The sequence below is a fragment of the Anser brachyrhynchus genome, assembly GCF_964034855.1.
Source record: "Anser brachyrhynchus genome assembly, chromosome: W".
NCBI lineage: Eukaryota > Metazoa > Chordata > Aves > Anseriformes > Anatidae > Anser > Anser brachyrhynchus.
Genome location: NC_137704.1, coordinates 23,194,015 through 23,208,070, shown reverse-complemented (window position 1 = coordinate 23,208,070; position 14,056 = coordinate 23,194,015). Strand labels below are relative to the sequence as shown.

General features: G+C 47.5%; 2 protein-coding genes across 18 annotated transcripts in view; both read right to left on the bottom strand.

The window, feature by feature from the left end:
• The window catches only part of LOC308184746 (ubiquitin-associated protein 1-like), a 92,752-nt gene that overhangs the window by 18,248 nt on the left and 60,448 nt on the right, over positions 1-14,056 (bottom strand). For 12 of the 15 annotated variants that reach the window (XR_013942895.1, XR_013942898.1, XR_013942899.1 and 9 more), the window contains exons 5-7: positions 10,183-10,218; positions 9,513-9,710; positions 8,043-8,144 (exon numbers count right to left, since the gene is read on the bottom strand). Coding sequence is in view for 7 of the 15 variants with exons in the window: in XM_080572180.1 (XP_080428306.1) it covers positions 8,043-8,144; positions 9,513-9,710; positions 10,183-10,218 (336 nt within the window). In the remaining 8 variants the exon portion in view is untranslated. Of the gene's footprint in view, positions 1-7,974; positions 8,145-9,512; positions 9,711-10,182; positions 10,219-14,056 lie in introns of all 15 variants that reach the window. The other 3 variants (XR_013942896.1, XR_013942897.1, XM_080572181.1) reach the window with 1 other exon arrangement.
• The window catches only part of LOC308184771 (ubiquitin-associated protein 1-like), a 73,986-nt gene that overhangs the window by 46,780 nt on the left and 13,150 nt on the right, over positions 1-14,056 (bottom strand). Inside the window, exon 1 of one of the 3 annotated variants that reach the window (XM_080572302.1) lies at positions 8,043-8,064. The exons of the other annotated variants lie outside the window; for them this stretch is intronic. The gene's annotated coding sequence lies outside the window, so the exon portion shown is untranslated. Of the gene's footprint in view, positions 1-8,042; positions 8,065-14,056 lie in introns of those variants that run through there. 3 annotated transcript variants of the gene reach the window in all.

The following is a 14,056-nucleotide window of genomic DNA, read 5'->3' as shown; positions in this document are numbered from 1 at the left end:
ATCCTCGCCTGAGCCTAAGTTATTGGCTACGGAGTGTTTCTCACAATTTGGGGGCTCGTCCGGGAGCCAGTCACCTACCGGGGAGCCCCACCGCCGCAGCAGCAGGAAGGCATGCCCCGCTGATTTCAGGGTCCTGTGCATCGGCGGTGGCGGTTCTGCGGAGAGCTGACAGAGGGCCCGAGACTGATTAAAGAGGCAGGATCCGTGAAGCAGTGGGGAAGGGAAGAAGGTAGGCACTCCGGGTTTAAGAATTGATCCGGTAACTCTGTGCACAGACCAAGGTAAGAAATATGAAGTATTGCCTTGGGGGTCGGGTGAGACTCTGTGTGATGTGTGATTGAGACGTACTTTTGTACGGAGCGAGTGTGGAGTCCTGATCCGTGGTTCCGCAGCTCCGCGAGGGGCGCGGCCGGAGACGGACGAAGCGTGAGATAAGGGAGAGAAAGGAAGAGTCTCGGGAAATTTGGTGTATGGTAAGCCCTTGCACAGGGAAGTGCTTGGCACTACACCAGGGAAATTTGGTGTACAGTAATCCTTGCACGGGGAAGTGCTTGGCAGTACACCCCCATTTTCCAGAATCGGAACGTTAGTGTGTGGTACCCTGCAGGAGGGAAATTTCTGTAGCAGCACACTGACAAGGGCTAGGAAAAATGGGAAATATGGGTTCCAGGGGACAGGGAAATATCCCTGGGGGAGTACCTACCGACAGTTCTTCCTGAAGAATGATAAGAAATTGGAAAAATAATCTCAAAATTAGAGGAGATGATAAAAGAAAAAAAACGGTTAAATATTGTGTATCAGTCTGGACAAAAGAACCAATTAAGGAAACAGCAGTATTTTGGCCAAAATACGGGTCTGATGAAAATTCAGGCTTTAAATTTATGTGTAAACAATAAGATTCCTTTTTCGGAGAAGGAGCCAAGTTATGTTCCCTATAATCCTAATATTGCACCGGTGGCAGCAGCAGCTCCAGGAAGGGAGACAGGGACTGCAATTAACACTGTCCCTAGAGAAGAGCGTACTCTAGGCTCTGGTAAGAATTAGAACAAGGTAGAAGAGGTACTGAGAATTTTGCCTTCCCTGATACTAACAGTACTAACACTAACTGTGTCTCCTCTTAGGTGAACTCCCCCCTCTCCTTACCAGCAGAGAGGTTAGGAGTTTTAAGAAGGAGATGAAGTCTTTAATTGAGGACCCCATCGGGCTAGCTGAACAATTAGACCAGTTCCTAGGGCCTAACTTATACTCTCGGGGGGGGGAAATTATGTCTGTACTAAGTATGTTGTTTATAGGGGAAGAAAGGGGAATGATCAGGAGGAGAGCTGCTATACAAAAATGGGAAAGAGCTCATCCTCAAGGACCAGGGGTAATACAAGCAGAGCAGAAATACCCACTTGCTGATCCTGGCTGGAATAATAATAATAATGCACAACACAGAAATCATATGAGAGACTTGGGGGTCAGAAAGAGAAAGTACTCGTGGATGAATCCCGAGGACCCAGTATCCCAAGGGCTCTTGAAAGTTCATTTTGTGATTAAAGCTTGACAAGATACCCAGAAAAAGCTCCAGAAGGTGGGGGGATGTAGTGAACAGTCACTGGGGGGCCCTCCTGTGGGAGGCCCTGAAGGTGTGTGTCAGGAGGGGAGATGAGAAGGAAAAGCAGAGAGTGAAACTAATGGTATTGACAGTGTAGCAGGTAGTGAGGCAGAGGGTTGGAGAAAGAGGAAGAAAATCTTCAGGGGGAGTCAGGGCCAGGATGGAAAGGAGAGGAAGAGAGATGAAGGAATGGCAGGCAAGGAAAGCTCAGGGACAGGCTTTGAAGTCTGGCCAGGCTGGCCACTTCAAATAGGAATAGGAGGAGAGAAGGAAAATGGGAAAGTACAGGCTGGAGAAAGATAAGAAGAAGTGTTAAAAAGGGTTATTGAAGGTGTTAAAGGTGTGGTATGTAATGTTTGACAGAGCTGTTTTTTGAATGAGTTGGGAAAGTTGAATGAGCAGGGAAAGAGGATGTAGGCATTATCTAAGTAACAGTCTAGAAGTTTTGGTATATTTGCTGTGGTGTTTGGTCAGGTTCCCAAGTATCGAGAAGGGGGGGGGGCGGGGGGGGCAGCCTGCTCCACCAGGGGCCTCTCCACAGGCCGCAGGGGGCTTCGGCTCTGGCGCCTGGAGCGCCTCCACCCCCTCCTTCTGTGCTGACTTTGGTGTCTGCGGGGAGGTTTCTCACTCCTCGCTCTCCCAGCTGCTGTTGAGCAGCAGGTTTTTGTTTGTTTGTTTGTTTGTTTTCGTGGATGTGCTCTCACAGAGGCATGGACTGTGTTGCTCATGGCAGCAGTGGGCCCCTTTGGGGCTGGATGAAATCGTCTTTTATCTGCCATGGGGCAGTTTCTGGATTCTCCACGTGGGGGGCTGCCACTGCAGCCCCCCCAGAACCTTGTCATTGAACGCAATACACGGGGGCAGCTAGGTCATTACTGGCCTGTAAAGTATCAGGGATTAAATTAACTAATGAAACCCTAACAAGTGATGGGGGTAGAAGGGGCTGGGGTAACAGTGCCACCTTTGGGGGATACCAAGCTGAGACTAGGGGATAAAATGGGCAATTATTGTATGTACCCAAGGCAGGGACTAACTTGTTGGGAAGGGATTTGATGATGAAATTGGGCATTCAAATAGTAAATTGTTAGACTGGAATAACAGTGGTATTAATGGAGGGCTCTCAGGCCCTGAGAGCAAAGATATATTCACCTCTGACTGGAAAGACTCTGAAGTGGGGGCAGAAGCGGCAATACAGATGGACAATTTTACCTCAGGGGTTTACAGGGCCACCAATTTATTTGGACAAGTTCTAGAACAGATTTTGGAGCAATTCCAACCCCCCGAGGACGTGTTACTGTTACAAATATGTAGATGATCTTTTATTGTCAGGACAGGAGAAAACAGTTGTGAAGGAAGCCACTAACAAGCTATTCAACTTTCTGGGAAAGCAGGGCTTGGGAGTATTGAAAAATAAATTACAATACGTAGAAAGAGAAGTCAGGTATTTAAGGCATCTAATGTCTGAGGGAAAACCAAAAATAAATCCAGAGAGGATTCAGGGAATTGTTGAAAACTAAGAAAGAACTAAAAAGTTTTAAGAGAAAGATTTTTTTTAAGGAATCAGGAGCCACGAAGTTTGAAGGAAAACAGATACTCCCTGATGGGAGAGAAATGCTGAATAAAGCACCAATGAGGCAAATATGTTTTACATCAAGAGAGTCATTGGGAGGTGCAAGCAATGTGTGATGTTGTTCTAGAAAAAAGTATGTCTGTGTAGGAATATACACTTTAGTGAAGCAAATATGCAGAGGATGTACCATATGTCAAAAGGCAAATAAAAAGGTCATTTGTAACCCACCTAGAGGGGGATGGGAGCCAGGGATTCGACCTTTCCCAAGTATACAGGTAGACTTTACTGAGTTACCTAAAGGAGGGAGATTTAAGTACTTGTTTGTCCTAGTTGACCACGTGACTGGATGGGTGTAAGCTTTCCCCTCCGTATCTGCCACTGCGAACACGGTGGCTAAGGTATCACTGGAGCAAACAGTCCCTAGATATGGGATAGCTGAAAACATTGATTCAGATCAAGGAAGTCATTTCCCTTCACAAGTACTGCAAGGGTTAATGCAGGCCTTAGAGACTGAGTGGGATTTTTACACCCCCTGGCACCCCTCCTCTTCTGGGGAGGTGGAGTGAATGAACCAGACATTAAAGAAGCAATTAACTAAGTTAGTGTTAGAAACCCAACTTCCTTGGGTAAAATGCTTACCTTTAGCACTCCTACAGGTTCAGACAGCACCAAGAAAGGATATGGGAATTTCACCATATGAGATGCTGTTCGGATTGCCCTATCTGGGCAGAAGGGATGAGATACCACAATTCGAAACAAGAGAGTTTTCTTAAGAACTGTATTCTGGGGTTGTCCTCTTCTTTGTCATCTCTCAGGACCCGTGGGAAATTGGGTCCTGATTCAGACCTGGAAAGGATCAACTCCGGCCTGAATGGGAAGGACACTTCCAAGTACTACTACTGAAACAGCCATAGGAACTGCGGAAAAAGGTTGGACTCACTATACTCGAGTGAAGGCATCTGTCGACCCTAGTACCGGGAAAGTTGTTCCTACAGAAGACTTTTTGAAAATTAAAATCAAAAAGAAAAACGTCATAGTGGACTCTGAGCGGGATAACAGCTTACAACTGTAAACTAACCTTTTATTTTCACAGGTAGCTAATGCGTGTGACTTGTGATTGAGAGAAAGGACAGACCTATCGTGAATTGAAGTGCTCCCAAGGGGGGTTTGTTGTAGTAGTAGTGTACATCTTATTCTTTGTATTGTAAATTATTTGGAAACCTAAGGTTTAAAAATAATGACAGGGAAAAATCAATTATTAATTTTGTTCCTAGTGATTGTAGGCCTCAGAGAAAGCCTTGGTCAATTGGCAACTTGGAAAAGGCATGACCAGATAATAGTAAGACGGTTAAAAAATATGGGTGAATGTGACAGAGGGTTATGTACCACAATCTGTCATGTCTGACGCTTGTGAGGTGTTAGCTTGTAGAGATTTAAATGCCCAAGGACAATTGAGCAGAGAGAACAAATAACTGGGAGAGACCCAACAGCCAGATTGAGAATAGCTGTATGGAAACAATCCTCTATTGCCATCAGAGAAAGGGAGAAACTCAAGGAGAAAACAGGAGAGAAAACAGGAGGGCCTTTTCGAAATGCGGCAGTTCAAACATTTGAGATTGAAACAGGGTATGGGGATGTGAATGCCTGGATAGAATGGGTCAAATATACTGTCCAGAGTCTCAACCATAGCGATTGCTATGCTTGTGCCTCGGGAGGACCGATTGCCCAGATAGTGCCCTGCCCATTGGGGTGGACCAAGGACTCCCAGGGGATGCGATGTATGATTGCACTCTACCAAGAAAAGACTGCCTGGGGAAATGAGGCCTGTAAGTCTCTCTTTGCTGTTCCCTTCCTTGCGTGATAGCAATACCAGGGCTCCCCCTGCATTCTCTACAGCTATAGGTAACCATACAGCTTGCCTCTCACGGCAGGGTGTGAGTGCTACCCGGCATCTGGGAGAATTTGCCTTGTGCACGAGGACCTTGAATGCTACCGAGGACTTGATGGGAAACTGCTCAAGACTTGAGATCCCCAGGGAAGATCTCTGGTGGTACTGTGGAGGGAAGATCACAGTATCACAGTATCACAGATTTCTAGGTTGGAAGAGACCTCAAGATCATCGAGTCCAACCTTCGACCTAACACTAAGTACTCCACTAAACCATATCGCTAAGCTCTACATCTAAACGTCTTTTAAAGACCTCCAGGGATGGTGACTCCACCACCTCCCTGGGCAGCCCGTTCCAATGCTTAATAACCCTTTCGGTAAAGAAGTACTTCCTAACATCCAACCTAAAACTCCCCTGTCGCAACTTTCGCCCATTCCCCCTCGTCCTGTCAACAGGCACGTAGGAGAACAGACCAACCCCCACCTCTTTACAGCCTCCTTTAAGGTAACTGTAGAGAGCGATAAGGTCGCCCCTGAGCCTCCTCTTCTCCAGGCTGAACAAGCCCAGCTCCCTCAGCCGCTCCTCGTAAGACTTGTTCTCCAGACCCCTCACCAGCTTGGTCGCCCTTCTCTGGACTCGCTCGAGCACGTCCATGTCCTTCCTGTAGCGAGGGGCCCAAAACTGAACACAGTACTCGAGGTGCGGCCTCACCAGAGCCGAGTACAGGGGGACAATCACTTCCCTAGACCTGCTGGCCACACTGCTTCTTATACAGGCCAGGATGCTGTTGGCCTTCTTGGCCACCTGGGCACACTGCTGGCTCATATTCAGCCGACTATCAACCAATACTCCCAGGTCCTTCTCTGCCAGGCAGCTTTCCAACCACTCATCTCCCAGCCTGTAGCGCTGCTTGGGGTTGTTGCGCCCCAGGTGCAGGACCCGGCACTTGGCCTTGTTGAACTTCATACAGTTGACCTCAGCCCATCGCTCCAGCCTATCCAGATCTTCCTGCAGAGCCTTCCTGCCCTCGAGCAGATCGACACACGCACTTAGCTTGGTGTCATCTGCAAACTTACTGAGGGTGCACTGGACGCCCTCATCCAGATCATCGATAAAGATATTAAAGAGGGCCAACCCCAGTACCGAGCCTTACCGAGATCTTACGGTCCACCCTACCATCTAACTGGGGAGGCACTTGTGCACTTGTTCAATTAGCTATATCCTTCACCCTGGCATTTGAAAGAGAAACATCACAAATACCCAGAAGAAGTAAAAGAAGCTTAGGAGTATCATTTGATGATAGAGCGTACATAGATTCTATTGGGGTGCCTAGAGGAGTTCCCGATGAACAGGAAGCCAGGAATCAAATTGCTGCAGGGTTTGAGTCACTGTTCTGGTGGGTAACAATCAATAAGAACGTGGATTGGATTAATTATATTTATTATAATCAGCAGAGATTCATAAATTATACAAGGGATGCGATAAGAGGAATCGCTGAACAACTAGATGCCACCAGCAAAATGGCTTGGGAAAACAGAATAGCATTAGATATGATGCTTGCGGAGAAAGGAGGTGTGTGTGTGTGATACTGAGCAACCATTGTTGCACTTTTATACCCAACAATACTGCCCCGGATGGCACAGTAACTAGAGCATTGCAAGGGTTTCCCACCCTTGCCAGTGAATTGGCAGAAAAATTAGGCATCTTTACATCCTTGATCATAGTAGCAGGAGTTTTGACAGCCTTTTGTTGTTGTTGTATCCCCTGTGTAAAAGGACTAGTGCAGTGGTTAACTGAAACTGCACTATTGAAACAAATGACCATGGATCCACCACCTTACTCAGATAAGGTGATGATATTAGAGGAGATGGAAAGCAAAGAAGGTGAAGAAGAGAAAGATATCTACCAAATTACACCTTAGAGAAAAGTTTTGCAAAAATCAGCAATTTATAAAGAAGAAAAGGGGGGAACTGTGGGAATAAAAATCTTGTTTTTGCAGAGTTACATTGTTTAGAGGGAAGGAATGGGGTATTGAGATATGCTTGCAGTGATAAGAAAACTTAGCAGGCGACCTTGTAAAATGCAGACAACCAGACTCCTTAGAAAAATCAGGTGAAAATCACAGTGTCAAGTCAAATCAGATAAGTGAAGAAACATTACCACTTCAAACAGTAAAAAAAGTCAAAAGAAATTTGAAATTTAACAGGCCGGCAACTGAAGGCCAGGCATTGTCTGTGAAGCATCAGGTAGATTGTGAACCTGGATTACCCACTCAGTGGGGAAACAGGGGAGGGTCCTGTCATCAAAAATTATATAAACTGTGTTTTGGAACCAGTAGGTGCGCTCCTGCTTGTGGGGCACCCGCCATTGCAATCGCGAATAGATTACTACTTCACTGAGATCCTCGCCTGAGCCTAAGTTATTGGCTACGGAGTGTTTCTCACACTGGCATACACTAAAAAGCAGTTCTGCTGTCCTCTGTTCCTGCCTCTGTACCTTTGGTGCTGGCAAAGCATCCACACCATAAACCACAAAAGCTGTTTTTTCCAGCTTCTTTCAGACAGAGCCCTAACCCAATTTGGCAGGCAGATGTATTTGTACAGTGGAGAAAATTTACAGCCACGGCAAGCTGGAAGGATTTTGATGATAATTTGCTGCTTCTGAAGTTAATTCTCTCTGTACTGAGCACCTTGCTCAAAAGACAACACTGTGGTTTAGAACGTTGCCATCAAAATAAGCAGGGTCTTTAAAAAGAGCTTGTCCCCATAAAAATGCATGCGAGTAGGGGTAATAAACCAATAAACCAATGCAGAAGAAATCTAATGTTTTAACATATTCCCTTCATCACTACAAGAATGATCTTTGGCAGCCAGTTTTGACAACAAGGCAGCATTACCAAGGAGATAGAATTACACCAACCACTTCATTGTGCTGGAATTCCCCTTCATGGTGCATTCTCACTATTGCGGAGCACATGGCGCTCTCACCTTCTCCTCTGAACACTGATGCATTTCCAAAGCTGCTTCAACAAGAAGTGGATCAAAGCCCTTCTCACAAAGCTGTCCGTGTGCAAACAGGTAATCCAAAACCTGCAGGGAACAAAACAAAGAAGTTTGCAGAGCTGCATTCACAGCACAGAGTCGTGCACCTCAATACGTGCAGAGGAACTGAGCACAACTCTGTCCCAGGCTTCACCAGGAACCGAGACAAAGCTCTTCCTACTCTATCTTGAGATGCTCTTTGTGCAAGAGCTTGTTCAAAAAAACAGCAAACAAGTCCTTCTGTCTTTGTGCTCTCCCATCAGCTTCATCTTTCACTCCAGTCAAACAGCCTTCCTTCTCTAGCCTTCCATTCTGAATCACTCAGGAGGCAGAAATTTAAGATTAACAGTGCTTTTTATACTGTGAATTTTTAAGGTGGTACCGTAGGCCAGCAATCAAGCTACATCAGCTTTTAGTTTCCTCTCAGCCAGAAGACCTAACGCAATCTGAAAGCAGTCAGCTTCTTAAGATCACCTCAGCATACTGCTGAGCAAGCTGCAGATCCCAGATCACATGCCCAGAAACTACTGCCACATTTCTTATTCATTCTCAGCTTTGAGAGGTAGGGGTGAAAGTCTGACAGGTAGGAGAAAGGTAGTGCTAGGAATGAGATAGAAAGCAGCATGCAAATACTGCAGGATTTGAAACTGCCCTCCGAAGGGACATTCCTTCTGTTTGGCACTACAGCTCCTCACACAGATTAAAGTGCTCTTGATTTATAGGCAGGGGGCAAGCAGAGCAGCTCTACCAGCAGCCAAATCCTACACAGCACAGGAGCTACCGGAATGCTCCTCCTGCCGAGGCAACGCTCTGCGCAGTGCACAGGGAGCACGGGGCCAGCACAGAAAGCCTGGCCACGCTCCTCTGGCTTCAAAACGTTGCTTTGTTTGAAGCTGATCCAAGACCCAGAGCCACACTTCACCCTGCCACACTTTATGCTCCGTGACATGGTTTTAGCAAGTGTTTGAGGCAACACATGGCAGGAAGCACCACAGTCAGAGCACACAAAAAGTCAGTCACTGGTGCCTCGCGAGCCTTTCATGGCTGTAGTAAGCCTGCAGGGGCCCATCTCTCTGCAGGGAGAGGCATCATCAGAGTAACCCCTTGTGCTCAGAACAGGGAAGGTGCTTTGCTTTTTGGTCACGCAGCACTAAAGGCATGGATCCATACCAAGCTTCCCAAGGATTGTTCTGTGACTCCTAGGAAGACTGTGCTGACTGAAGCAGATTAACAGAAAGTTATGCAGATGTTCTTTGGTTTGGGAAGACTTTTCTGCCAGGTGAAAACTTCTGGGGCAGTTCTGCAATTCACTGTTAGAATAAAGTGCCCTCCCCCTCCATTTTGCAAAGCTAAGGCTGTTTCTCAGCAGAATCAGCACCCACTCAAAGGTTTCTCTCTTCCTGCAAAAGCTCTTACCTGGTCTATGTTCTGTCCCTTCTTCTTCATGGCTTTCAGGACGTTCTCAGGCGAGTACCCCATGTTGACGACGGTCTCTACACACTGCCTCTCGCTAGCGGAGAGGGCCTGCTGTATGTCAGGAGCAGGGCCACATGACCGCTTTGCGCAGCTGGTGTTGTTGGGCACTTGAGACGCTGGGAAGTTTTGGTGCATTACCTACAAGGGAAAACCCAGAGGCTTAGGTGATGGTCATCTTTTGCATCCATGTCCCCATTCCTGGCTACTGCAGGACTAGGACAACCCACAAAATTAGGTAACTGGAGACTTCCAAGGCTGTGCTGGGGAAGTTGCTCACTGGTAGGATGAAACCAAGCACTTTATGTAGTCTGACTCCTACCACACCCTTTTTACCCTCAAAAAGACATTTGATTACCCAGATTTCTTGTTACATACCCTCTCTTACTGGCAGGACTGAAACTTTCTCACACCCAACCTTTCCAACAGTAAAGGTCCTTATGATATGGGAAAGCCCTTTACCCTGGAAGAAGCAAGGGATTGCTTCCCTCACCCTGCAGTTCACTCATCACCTATGATTTTCTGTACTCAGAGGAATGTTACCTCTGGAAACACCCCAGCAGCATTTTACAAATACCACGCAATGCAAGCACACAGCAAGGTGGGAACTTACCATAGGCATTTCTGTTTCCTTGTTGTCTGGGTGTACCTGTTGGACAACACATGAACAAGGTGATGAACATTACACACAAGCAGAGTTTGCTACAGCTGGAGAAAAAGGTTTCAGGGAAGAGACTGGGGACTGTGTCTACTGTACTGGAGAGACCTGTGGCCTGATCAGTAATCCACATGAGATGCAGAGGTTATGCAGTTGTGTGTAGTTATAACATAATCATAAGGATTGTTTGTTCTGCTCTCAAAGCACTACATTTCGCATGCTGTATATGAGCAAAACGGCACAATGGCTAAACGCACGTGGTTTCCCACCAGCATCCAATACTGTCCCATCCCCAGCATAGGGCTAACAACACCTATCTCTGACAGTAAAAATTTGTCATGGTTTCAGCTAGGATACAGTTAATTTTCCTCCTAGTAGATGGTAGGGTGCTATGTTTTGGATTAGGATGAGAAGAGTGCTGATAACATGCTGATGTTTTAATTGTTGCAGAGCAGTGCTTACACCAGGCCAAGGACTTTTCGGCTTCTCGCTCTGTCCTGCCAGCGAGCAGGCTGGGGGTGCAGCAGGAGCTGGGAGGGGACAGACCCAGGACAGCTGACCCAAACTGGCCAAAGGGGTATTCCATACCATCTGACGTCATGCTAAACAATATATAGGGGTGGCTGGCTGGGGTGGGGGGCCGGCTGCTCAAGGATAGGCTGGGTATTGGTTAGCGGGTGGTGAGCAATTGCATTGTGCATCATTTGTTTGTACACATTATTAGTAGTAGTACTATTATCATTATTATTATTTTCCTTTCTTTTCTGTCCTAATAAACTGTCTTTATCTCAACCCACAGGCTTCATTTTCCTGATTCTCTCCCCCATCCCAGAGAGGGAGGGGGGAGGGTGAGCGAACTTAGCTGCCAGCCGGGTTAAACCACAACAGTCCTTTTGGCGCCCAATGTGGGGCACGAAAGGTTGAGATAACAACAGATCTGACTAGAGCATGTTAAAACAAGATTCTTATAAGCATTACATCAGTTTAACAGTTGCTAATCACAATGCCGATTTTTGTGATCTCAAGTCTGCTGTACCTGCTTTCCGAACTGAGTTATATAGCACATTATGTAGTGTATGTATTCCCTGTCGTGTTGCTTATCACTTCTGGGGGTTGGTATAGGGTTATTATTTTGCTGTGCTGTGTAACACTGGCTTACGATATGATAAAATTACCGGCCATGAGACTAATCTGGTATTTGTACTCAGCATTGCCATCAACTCCATGCTTTGGGAACCCTACCCTAGAAACTATTAATAATTACACCTTTCATGCTTTTTCTTCAGGGAGCCAATCATAGAATCATAGAATTGCCTGGGTTGAAAAGGACCTTAAAGATCATCTAGCTTCAACCCCCCTGCTCTGGGCAGGGTTGCCAACCACTGGAGCAGGCTGCCCAGAGCCGCATCCAGCCTGGCCTTGAATGCCTCCAGGGATGGGGCATCCACAACCTGTTCCAGTGCCTCACCACCCTCTGAGTGAAAAACTTCCTCCTAATATCTAACCTAAATCTCCCCTGTCTTAGTTTAAAACCATTCCCCTTGTCCTATCACTACCAACACACGTAAACAGGTGTTCCCCCTCCTGTTTATACTCTCCCTTCAAGTACTGGAAGGCCGCAATGAGGTCTCCCCGGAGCCTTCTCTTCTCCAAGCTAAACAAGCCCAGTTCCCTCAACCTTTCTGCATGGGAGAGGTGCTCCAGCCCTCTGATCATCTTAGGGGCCCTCCTCTGGACTGTTCCAAGAGCTCTACATCCTTCTTGTGCTGGGGGCCCCAGGCCTGCATGCAGTATTCCAGGTGGGGTCTCACAAGAGCAGAGTAGAGGGGGACAATCACCTCCCTCTCCCTGCTGGCCACCCCTTTTTTGATGCAGCCCAGGACACAGTTGGCCTTCCGGGCTGCAAGCGCGCACTGCCAGCTCATGTCCAGCTTCTCATCCATCAGGACCCCCAAGTCCTTCTCCGCAGGACTGCTCTCAAGTAATTCTTCGCCCAGTCTATATAAATACCTGGGATTGCCCCAGCCCAAGTGCAACACCTTGCACTTGGCCTTGCTGAACCTCATTAGGTTCACATGGGCACACTTCTCCAGCCTGTCCAGGTCCCTCTGGACGGCATCCCTTCCCTCTATTGTATCGACTGCACCGCTCAGCTTGGTGTCATCTGCAAACTTGCTGAGGGTGCACTTGATTCCATCTATGTCATTGATAAAAATGTTGAAGAGCACCGGTCCCAAGACCGACCCCTGAGGGACACCGCTTGTGACTGGCCTCCACCCAGACATAGAACCATTGACCACAACCCTTTGGCTGCGACCAGCCAACCAATTCTTTATTCACCTAACAGTCCATCCTTCAAATCCATACCTCTCCAATTCAGAGAGAAGATTGTGGTGAGGGACAGTATCAAAGGCTTTGCTCAAGTCCAGGTAGATGATATCCATCACCCTTCCTTTGTCCACCGATGCCATCACTCCATCATAGAAGGCCACCAGATTGGTTAGGCAAGATCTGCCTTTGGTGAAGCTGTGCTGGCTGTCTCGGATCACCTCTTTATCTCATGCATGCCTTAACATGTCTTCCAGGAGGATCTGCTCCATGATTTTCCCAGGCACAGAGGTGAGGCTCACTGGCCTGTAGTTCCCTGGGTCTTCCTTTCTCCCTTTCTTAAAAATGAGAGTAATGTTTCCCTTTTTCCAGTCACCGGGGACTTCACCCGACAGCCATGATTTTTCAAATATCACAGAATATCACAGAATCGTCTAGGTTGGAAGAGACCTCCAAGATCACCTAGTCCAACCTCTGACCTAACACTAACGAGTCCTCCACTAAACCATATCACTAAGGGCTACATCTAAACGTCTCTTAAAGACCTCCAGGGATGGCGACTCAACCACCTCCCTGGGCAGCCCATTCCAATGCCTAACAACCCTTTCGGTAAAGAAGTTCTTCCTAACATCCAACCTAAACCTCCCCTGGCGCAACTTTAGCCCATTCCCCCTCGTCCTGTCACCAGGCACGTGGGAGAATAGACCAACCCCCCACCTCTCTACAGCCTCCTTTAAGGTACCTATAGAGAGCGATGAGGTCTCCCCTGAGCCTCCTCTTCTCCAGGCTAAACAACCCCATCTCCCTCAGCCGCTCCTCGTAAGACTTGTTCTCCAGACCCCACACCAGCTTCGTTGCCCTTCTCTGGACTCTCTCGAGCACCTCCATGTCCTTCTTGTAGCGAGGGGCCCAAAATATGATGGAGAGCGGCTCAGCAACCACATCAGCCATCTCTCTCAGCACCCTGGGATGTATACCATCTGGCCCCATGGACTTATACACATCCAATTTCCTTATGTAGTCCCAGACTTGTTCCACTGTCACAGTGGGACGGAATCTGCTCCTCTCACCCTCTCCTCGAGGTTCAGGGTCCTGACAGACATAGGAAACTTGACCACCAGTGAAGACTGAGACAAAGCACTTATTGAGTACCTCAGCTTTTTCCATGTCTGAGGAAGCCAGTTCTCCTGTCTCGTTTATCAGAGGGGGAACACTCTCCTTGGCCTGTCTCCTCCTGCCTATTTATCTGTAGAACCCCTTCTTGTTATTCTTCACATCCCTTGCCAAGTTCAGCTCCATCTGTGCCTTGGCTTTCCTGATCCTGTCTCTACACATCCGGACGACACCCCTGTATTCCTCCCAGGCTACACAACCCTGCTTCCACTTCCTGTACATTTCCCTCTTTTCCCTCAGTTTAAGCTGCAGGTCCTTGCTCAGCCATGCCGGTCGCCCGTCTCCTCTGCTCGATTTCTTCTGCTGGGGGATGGAGAGCTCTTGCGCT